General features: G+C 44.6%; 1 protein-coding gene across 5 annotated transcripts in view; it reads right to left on the bottom strand.

The window, feature by feature from the left end:
* Nucleotides 1–543: 543 nt before the first annotated feature.
* Nucleotides 544–10297, bottom strand: part of LOC128323642 (protein mono-ADP-ribosyltransferase PARP14-like) — a 62553-nt gene continuing 52799 nt past the window's right edge. For all 5 annotated transcript variants that reach the window (XM_053247157.1, XM_053247147.1, XM_053247140.1 and 2 more), the window contains 2 exons: nucleotides 6979–7153; nucleotides 544–3533 (listed from right to left, as the gene is read on the bottom strand). In XM_053247157.1, coding sequence (XP_053103132.1) covers nucleotides 3247–3533; nucleotides 6979–7153 — 462 coding nt within the window. In that variant the 3' untranslated portion in view covers nucleotides 544–3246. The remainder of the gene's footprint in view (nucleotides 3534–6978; nucleotides 7154–10297) is intronic.

The raw sequence follows: 10297 nt of genomic DNA, 5'->3' as shown, positions 1-10297 counted from the left end.
GGTTAGTGGCTATCAGCACTGTGATTATTTCACCATGATGTAGTGGTTAGAGGGCTGGACTAGGGCTGGAGAGACCCAAGTTCAGATCCCCATTCAAGCCATGAAACGCACAGGTGACTCTGTGTCAGCCCCTTATCTCTCAGCCTAACCTCCTTCATGAGGTTGTTGCAAGGATAAACATAACCATGCAGTCCTCTGAGCTTCTTGGAATAAAAGCAGGCTATAAATGGGAAAAACCAACACATTAGGTGCTTGTACCAGCACCTGATTGCCTAATCCACACCCAGGCTCCAAACCTTAGCAGGTATAATCTAAAACTTTGTGACAAACCCTTTTGCTGTCACCAGCACATCTTTTAAGGTAGTTCTGGAACCTCCTGAATCCCCAAAGTAGGTGTGGAACATTCCGCCACTTGACGGGGAATCTCTTGGAGCCAAAACGAAGATTTCAAAGACCAAGAACTTTTATGTAGCAAACAAACAGAGTGGCACACAGATATGGCTATCAATACATATAAACACTCAGCATGGTTTAATAGCAAGGAAGGTTAAAAGATTAGTTTATTACAAAAAGGAAAAGAGTTTACAGGCAGATTAAAAAAAAAAAACCCAGCAAAATGCATTTCTTGCATTTTGTTCCTTCAAGTGGCCTAAGATTACAAAAAGACTTCAGAATCTAAGTGGCATGGCTATTCTATGGCCTCCGGGGAAGAATAAGGAAGTTTAAATCCCAGTTTATGGCCTAGTGAGACACCAACAGCTTTCTTTGAATTGTACTTCTTCACTGGGAAGGAAGTCTAAAATTCTGTCTCAGGCTGAAGGGTACTGAAAAAGTTAGAAGGCTGCATCCTCTTAGCTATGACAGGAGAAAACCTTTACATAAATCATCTGATCCCAGCTGACAGGATTTCTCCCTATAAATTGGGAAATTATCTTCTATGCATGTGCAAAGTGGGAATAGTAGAAGACTTTAAAAAATAACCACGCATTTTTTTCAACAGGCCCCAAATGCTTGCATGTTGGGTAACAATTTACATTAAGTGGCTCCAATTAGAGGAGATTTTCTTGGCAATCTGCCAGTGTGAATTCCTGCTACAAGCACAGGACTCTAAGTCTACATGCCTTCTTTAGCACCCTGAAATAGCATCTCTAAGAGCAAAGCCGGAATGTCTGTTGAGCAGTCATGTTCAGAGAACACGGGCCACCATGGGGCGCTGGGGCCCCTGCTGTTCACCTCTGTCACCTGGCTTGCTCAGCCATCACTCCACAGCCCCTGCTGAATGCCAGCGTTGGCCACCTGCCTTTGCCTCTCCAACATATGACACCACTGCACCAGGTGATGACATATTGCGTTGGCTGGCAGAAGAGCAAAGGCAGGCAGCTGATTTGGGTGTTTAATGGGGACTGTGCAGTGATGGCAAAAGAGCCAGCAAGGCGGGTGTTTTGAGGCAGTGGTGGCAGCAAATTGGCAAATGGCAGGGCCGATGAGAAGTTAGTAGGGACTATGAAGCAGCTGGCAGGCTGCAATAGCAGAGACTTGAAACAGTCCCCCTCAAAAACTTGGCACCTAAATTAAAAAAAAAAAAAGAGGAGCTGAGCACACATCTTGAACATGGGGCCCCTAAGAAATAGTCATGCTCCTGTTTAAAAACAAAAACAAGAGTGGCTCCCATCAGAGCTTTTGAGAACCCATGGCAAGAGCAAGTGTTCATGGTAGCAGTGAATTCCATTAGTGAAATTGTATAGAAAAGTATTGTCTTGTCTCTCCTGAAACCACTGCCCATCTGTGGCTGATCCCCTCCCATTAGTGTAATGTGTGACTCCCTATTCATGTAAATTAGATGACACCCCCCTATTAGTGTAATGAGAACCGTAACCCCACCTTTCTCCCCATTTGTGACTAGTTCATACAAATCTCTCTCCTTAAGTCTCCCCCTCCCACCCTGCACAAACTAAAAGACTCCAAGTCTGCTTTGGGGAAATGCTTCACTCCATGAGCATTTAGGTTCTCCTTTTCTGCACCTTTCCTTGAAAGAAAATATATGGGATAACCAGAATATAGAAAGCAACCTTATACAGAGTCAGACCATTGGTCCATCTAGCTCAGTATTGTCGACATAGGCTGGTAGCAGCTTCTCCAAGGTTGCAGGCAGGAGTCTCTCTCAGTCCCATCTTGGAGATGCCAGGGAGGGAACTTGGAACCTTCTCTACAAGTATTCCAAGTGCAGCTTAACTATAAATTTAGAGACAAGAATTTTTATATTAGTCAGTTTAATTTTCACATACCTAAGAATCCCTTCAACAGAAGTTGCATTTTCCACAGTCAGTCTTTTCATTGGGCTATGCACCATGCTCCCCAAGATCTCTCCAGGAAACAGTCATTTGAGGCTTGAACATTTTGCACCACTCTACACATTTAGTTGCCTCTGCAAGAGTTACCTCCTCTGCAGGAGAGGAGAGCTGGTCTTGTGGTAGCAAGCATGACTTGTCCCCATAGCTAAGCAGGGTCTGCCCTGGCTGCATATGAATGGGAGACTAGAACTGTGAGCAGTGCAAGATATTCCCCTCAGGGGATGAAGCTGCTCTGGGAAGAGCAGAAGGTTTCAAGTTCCCTCTCTGGCTTCTCCAAGATAGGGCTGAGAGAGATTCCTGCCTGCAACCTTGGAGAAGCTGCTGCCAGTCTGTGAAGACAACACTGAGCAAGATAGACCAATGTTCTGACGCAGTATATGGCAGTTTTCTATGTTCCTACCCACCCTTTTATTAGATTACTGCAATGTGTTGTACATATACTTGCTCCTGAAGATTTCAGAACCTCCCCACTGAGGGTGTGCCTTCGCCCCTGTGAATCAGCACAGTCTAAGATCTGCTTTAAGAACTCTCCCCCAGGCACTCCTGCTATTAGAGGTTTAGGTGAGTGGCAAAGGAGCACCCTTCCCCAGTCAGGTTTGTGCAGACAACCATACATGTCCTTTAAGCATCAAGACCTTTTTATTTTCCAAGAGCAACATGTTGTTTTGCTGTTTGTTTTTCTTTAATTGGCCTGACGCTTGTAAAGCATTTTGGAAAGCTTTTAAACAGAAAATGACCCCTCTATTTACTTCCCTCCATTTTGAGTGCTGTGAGTTTACACGTAACCTTCTTCCTGTACTTCAACCAGTTCTCAATGTATGAATGAATGCAGATGCACAAAACAATACTATGGCAGAATAGTGGCAGGTTTATTACTTGAGTCAAGAAAAGTCCATTACTTAAAAGTGATCAGGTACTCTGGGTAAGCCTGGATATCATTGAAAATGACAAACATGGAGGGATTTGTCATATTATCAGTCACACTGTCATACAGATTAGTGGGATCATTTGCACTTTTGGGGTTTGGCACCACTAAACCCGATGATCCAACGCAGTATTCTCCAACAAGTACTCTGGCAAGGTACATGTACTTTTTCCCATTTGCATCAGGCTTTGAGTAGGTGTTGTGGGCAGAATAGTTGGCATTAACAGCGAAGTAGGTTCCATTTCCATATGCTGCAGCTATAGAAACACAAAACAAACAGCCAACAATTACCACGTGTCTTTACACTTTCACTCTATAAAAGGTCCCAGTACTACTGTGTGTCACGTTCAAGCACAATCACATTAAGTCACTAGAACTTACCTGGGAAAATTTCCATTACCATTGAACAGTCAGCAGTATTGCATCTTTACAAACAAAGGATTTGCCTTGAGACGCTGGAAGTCAGCCTTAGGATATACTTGTACCATACTGGATCCACTATCATGTAGCCATCTTTTATTCATTTCCTAATCATTAGTAGACACTTGCATTTACATAGCCAGAGACAAGGGTTCACAACATTTTGACAGCTTAACAGCAGCTACTATTTGTGCTTGCCACTGGTCTCTTCCCCCAGGATTTGTGGCATATGCAAACAACTTAGGGAAAGGGGGTATATTCTCAGCCTTTTTGCAGCAAGACATTTCTGTCTTCTGTAGAACCCCAGCATGAACATTCAGAAACCATCCATTCTCAACCCCAGGTTCTCAGAGTGCCAGAGAAAACTTGGGAGGAAGGAGATGATTTGTTTCTGGCTTGGTGCTGACTTTTACAGAAGATGTAACGAGATCAGAACCTTAAAGATAGTCCAAATGGGGTTTTTTTTAATGCTTTCAGGACAATTTCAGCTACTAAAGGCACCTTCTAGACCAGGTCTGTTCAACTTTGGCCCCCAGCTGATTTTTGGACTACAACTTCCATAATCCCCAGCCACAGTGACCAGGAAAGCTGGTCTTGTGGTCACAAGCATGACTTGTCCCCTTAAGCTAAGCAGGATCCACCCTGGTTGCATAGTAAAAGGGAGACTAGAAGTGTTTGCACTGTAAGCTATTCCCTTTAGGAGATGGAGCTGCTCTGGTTCCAAGTTCCCTCCCTGGAAGCATCTCCAAGATAGAGCTGAGAGAGATTGCTGCCTGTAACCTTGGAGAAGCACCTGCCAGTCTGTGTAGACAATACTAAGCTAGATGGACCAATGGTCTGACTCAGTATATGGGAGGTTCCTATCTGCAGGAGGGCCAAAGCTGAGCAGCCCTGTGACAGAAAACTTTGGCTGGTTATCTACAGCAGTGCTACCATGAGACATCTGAAACTGTTGTTGTTGTTTACAAAGTCAGACAGGTGTTATTGACCGGTTTGTTTTATCCAGACATCGAGTCCTTCCCAAGGACCTGGGATGGCTGTTATAGATATCGTCGCAGAATATAGGCTGTTCCAGTAAAGTTGCTTTTTGTAATTGGCTGATGGTGATTTCTGTGGCCCCTATGGTGTTGAGGTGCTCTTCAAGGTCTTTTGGAACTGCACTCAGGGTGCCAATGACCACTGGGATTATTTCGGTCTTTTTCTGCCACAGCCTTTCAATTTCAATTTGTAGATCTTTGTATTTGGTGATTTTTTCTATTTCTTTTTCTCCTATTCTGCTATCCCCTGGTATTGCTATGTCGATTATTTTGACTTGTTTTTCTTTCTTCTCGACTACAGTTATATCTGGTGTATTGTGTGGCAGATGTTTGTCTGTTTGTAGTCGGAAGTCCCATAATATTTTTACATCTTCATTTTCTTCAACTTTTTCAATTTTATGGTCCCACCAATTTTTGGCTACAGGTAGCTTGTATTTTTTGCAGATGTTCCAGTGTATCATCCCTGCTACCTCATCATGCCTTTGTTTGTAGTCAGTCTGTGTGATCTTTTTACAACAACTGCTTAGGTGGTCCACTGTTTCATCTGCTTCTTTACAAAGGCGGCACTTGCTGTTTGTTGTGGATTTTTCAATTTTTGCTCTTATTGCATTTGTTCTTAGTGCCTGTTCTTGTGCAGCCAGTATTAAACCCTCTGTTTCTTTCTTCAAGTTGCCATTCTTAAGCCATTGCCAGGTCTTGGTGATGTCTGATTTTCCACTTATATTGTGCAAATATTCACCATGCAGTGGCTTACTTTTCCATTATTATTATTATTATTTTTACATTTATATCCCGCTCTTCCTCCAAGGAGCCCAGAGCGGTGTACTACATACTTTAGTTTATCTTTCACAACAACCCTGTGAAGTAGGTTAGGCTGAGAGAGAAGTGACTGGCCCAGAGTCACCCAGCTAGTTTCATGGTTGAATGGGCAATGTCTCTGTCCAATCCTACTATCTGGAGCCTGAAAAGCCACCACTGAGGGACTTTCGGCAGTGGTGTAGGATACAGGCTAGAAGTTCATGTGCATCTTCCCCTTTCCTCTGAATCCACATTCAATGCTTTAAAAAGATAACATGTAAAACAGGGTACAGGTTGAGTATCCCTTATCCAGACTGCTTGGGAATAGAACTGTTCCGGATTTTGGACTTTTCCGGACTTTGAAATGTTTGCATAATGAGATATCTTGGGCATGGGATCGAAGTCTAAACACGAAAGGTTACTGTATTTTGTCTGCTCAAAATTTTTCCCTCACAGACCCTCACTCCAGATCTTTTCCCCTCTTCTTACCCCTTGGCTCTAGCCGTTTGTTTTTCACCTTACTTACTCCTCTGGTCTTCCCATGCTTGGCCTCCAGCTGTCTCTTCCTCCTCTCCCCTTGCCTAACGTGGAGCGCACTCACACCGCAGAGGCTCTTCTGGGCTCTCTATTGGAAGGGGAGCAAGGCAGGCAGCCACACGGCCGCAATAGGACGCGTACTGATGCCCTTGCAACTGGGGTGAGTGCGGTGCCAGCAAGCATAAAAAGAAAGCGAAGAAGGCACCAAAACACATGGTGCACAGCTCGGAGCAGCAGCACGCTGCTGGGAGCTGCTGGAGTTACCAAGCCGCCAGTGGCGCATCTGAGCGAGCAGCTTCTCCTGCAGACTGTCTGTCAGCAGCGGCAGCCCCACAGGATTCCATCTTCATGCCTCTTGAGCCAGCAGGGCGAAAAGCTGGCTGACATGGTGATGGGCGCCATCTTGCCACCCACGAGCCTGAAGGCTGCCACACTTGTAGGGAGGGAGGAGACAGAGCCTCCCCAAACAACTACCACCCTGCCAGCAACGGAGACCCATCTGGAGGGTGAACCTGGGAGAAACTCCCACTCCGGTAGTGGTGAGTAATACCCCGAATGGGCAGGGCACGGTGGATCTCGGAGGACGGGGCCACGTGGTTGAGGGGATTTATTGCAGGAGAGTTCAGGGCCCTGGTACCCTCTCTGGTGGAGGAGGGCAGAGCACTTCTGGCCCCAATCAAGATGCGGCATAAGTAAGTTTTGACTGCATGTTTAAAAGCAGCAAAATTGGGAATCTGTGAGTGAGTGAGCTGAGGCGTTTTGTTTTTTGTTACGGCGTGGTGTCCGGATTTTGGAGCATTCCGGATTTTGGATGTCCAGATAAGGGATACTCAACCTGTAATATGTTTGGCAAACCTTAACGTGCCAGCCATGTATGCAGGTCATATCACCCAACAGCTTTGAATCTTACCATGTGTTCCAGCATAACTTCGATTAAAACCAGAGTTATTTATGCGGGTTAATGTTGTACTAGCTGTTCCATGAAACAGGAGCTTTTCATTATTTGCATGGCCATTTTTGGCATCCATTTCCTGCTTTTTTACTTGGTATGCCTGCCAATAGTATGGATTTTGGATCCTCTCGATCTACAAATGAAAGACAGAATATTGACAATAATCAGTATTTTATTTGGGTGTGGGAAGTCATGAATAGCTGAAAGCAACAGATTTGCTCCTGACTTACTGAGCTGGTATTCCTGACACACGCAAAAGGATTCTTTAAGCAGCCTTGGTACCAATCCAGAAATACACCACTGAAGACAGACAAGGGTCTTCAATGCAAAGTCATTTAGTTGTTGACGCAGCAGACATTTATTATTATTATTCTTTATTATTAATTTGATTTCTATACCGCCCTTCCAAAAATGGCTCAGGGCAGTTTACACAGAGAAATAATAAATAAATAAAATGATCTCTGTCCCCAAAGGGCTCACAATCTAAAAGAAACAAGATAAACACAGCAACAGTAACTGGAGGTACTGTGCTGGGGGTGGATAGGGCCAGTTACTCTTCCACTGCTAAATAAAGAGAATCATCTCTTTTCCTGCAACTCAACTAGCAATGGTAACAACAGAAACTAAGATCACCAGAACCTCAGAGATACATACTGATCAGTCAACCCAAAGTTCCCATAGAACAGAAGTGTACACCTCAAATGCCCTCATGGGCCAGGACCAACCATGACATGGTGTGTGGGGGCCAAGTTCAATTTTCAGCATATTAATTACTTTAAAATTTAATACACTAATTAAAGCAATTGATTGCTACTACTTATTGACTGTTTTGTCCCAGTAAGGGAACCACAATTTTAACTAGAGGAAGTGGCCAGAAAATAGGCCCTGCCTCAGCTCAGTAAATGGAGCATCCGAAGTACATGTCAGCACCAAACAAATGCCAAGTTTTATCCTCTCCCCTAAATCACTGTTGTTTTCAGGCTGCAATACTAGGGTTTACTTGGGAGTAAACCTTATTGGGCGCACTGTGGGATGTATTTTCCAGATAAACATGCAGTTGTAGGGCAATTTCAGAGAGAATGCCCCCAGCCCTCTTAGAGAAGAGGGAACAGATAGGAGGAGTGACCCTCTGCCTATGCTCTCCTGCTGCTGCTTCCACCACCACCACTGTTTCACTTCATCCACTGCTCCTGTTTGGGCAGCAGCAACTGGCTTACTCACTCATTGGTCTGTGCGGCCACATGCATCTCATATGATCTCAAGTGGCCAAATGCATTAAGCCACCGCTGAGGGCAGTAGCAAGAGCACATCACCAGCAAGAGCTCTTCACAGCTCCTGCTGTTGTTGCAAGATATTGCTACCGGGGGTGGGGGTGGGGGAGAGTTGAAAAAGATTCTGCAGGTCAGAACTGGCTCCCCGGACTTCTGTTGTGCAGGCCTGCCACAGAGCCTCAATATTCTTGCTGCTCGGTCATTCCAATCCAGAAAGACTGTGTAGAGACTTGATACAGACAAGAGGAGAATGAAGTCATGAAATGACTAGTTCTGTTCCAAACAGCCAATACATCTAAGGATTTGGCTACTAATATGTGATCAAGAATTGTACCTCTTCCAGAGTACCAAACCATTTCTACCCTTTATCCACAATTCTGGCATATAGTGATAATGGATATGATCTGGGTATGTCCAACATGGCAGTGGCCGACCAGCAATTAGCAAAAAAGAGCTGACCAAGTGCACCTTGACCTTGAATCTATTCGGATCAAATAGAGGGTGATTCACAGATTCGATGCTGAATCAAATTTCCCTCAAAATAGAGGGCCTGGTTCGTGGTCGAGGAGAATCACCAAATGCAACCACGATCAGTTCTGGTGATTCACACACCATTTTGAGCCCCCACCCCCTTTTGCTCGAAAATCAGGACTCAAAAATGGCATTTTCCAGGGAGAGCTGGTCTCCCAATTGGAGTCGGTGAGTAGACCAATCTTCTGAGTGGTCTACCTACCAATCCCAATTGGGAGACCAGATCTCCCCAGAACAAGAGCCATTTTGGAGGCCCATTTTTTCCAGCAAAACAGGCCTCAAAATTTTTATTTATTATTTATTTTATTATTAAAACTTTTATACCGCCCTTCCAAAAGGCTCAGGGCAGTTTACATTAAAACACCATTAAAATCAATTAATAATTAAAACAAAAATTATAAAGCATAAAACAATGAATAACAATTAAAAACATCGTAAAACAGCAATTAAATAATCAGAACAATTTAAAAACAAGTTTTAAAAAGCTGAGAAAGCTTGGTTGAAGAGATGTGTTTTCAGGTGTTTTTAAAAAATTGACAGAGATGGGGAGGCTCGTATCCCAGCAGGGAGCGCATTCCACAATTTCGGTGTAGCAGCCAAGTTGGCGGCAACTGGAGACGGACCTCCTCAGATGACCTCAATGGGCGGTGGGGCTCATAGCGAAGAAGACGCTCTCTTAAATACCCAGGGCCTAAGCCGTTTAGGGCTTTGTATTTTGTTAATCAGCACTTTGTGTTTTGTCCGGGAACCTATTGGCAGCCAGTGTAGCTCCATCAACAGAGGAGTAATGTGGTCTCTCCGAGATGACCCAGAGACCAACCTGGCTGCTGCATTCTGAACCAACTGAAGTTTGCGGACTACGTACAAAGGCAGCCCCACATAGAGCGCATTACAGAAGTTAAGTCTGGAGGCTACCAACAAATATACCACTGTTTTGAGGTCACTGATCTCAAGAAACGGGTGCAGCTGGCTTATCAGCCAAAGCTGATAGAAAGCACCCCTGGCCACCGCCTCAACCTGAGAAACCAAGGAGAGACACTGATCCAGAAGTACTCCCAGACTGCAAACCTGTTCCTTTTGGGGAAGTGTGACCCCATCTATAACAGTGAGATCAAAATCTGGAGTTCTGACTCCACACAATAAGTACCTCTGTCTTATCTAGATTCAGCTTCAGTTTTTTCTGCCTCATCCAGCCCATTACTGCCTCCAGGCAGGCATTTAGGGAGGATATGCCAACTCCTGAAGAAGTTGACATGGAGAAGTAGATCTGGGTGTCATCAGCATACTAGTAACACCCAGCTCCAAATCCCCTGATGATCTCTCCCAGAGGGTTCATGTAGATGTTAAAAAGCAATGGAGAGAGTATGGAGCCTTGAGGGACATCATACTTAAGCTCTGATTTTGAAGAGCAACAATCTCCAATCGACACCATCTGGAATCTGTCCGAGAGGTAGGAGCGGAACCACTGTAAAACA

Source organism: Hemicordylus capensis, chromosome 1, assembly GCF_027244095.1.
Source record: "Hemicordylus capensis ecotype Gifberg chromosome 1, rHemCap1.1.pri, whole genome shotgun sequence".
Taxonomy (NCBI): Eukaryota; Metazoa; Chordata; class Lepidosauria; order Squamata; family Cordylidae; genus Hemicordylus; species Hemicordylus capensis.
The sequence above is the reverse complement of the archived record's forward strand: the minus strand, read 5'-3'. Positions and strand labels throughout refer to the sequence as shown.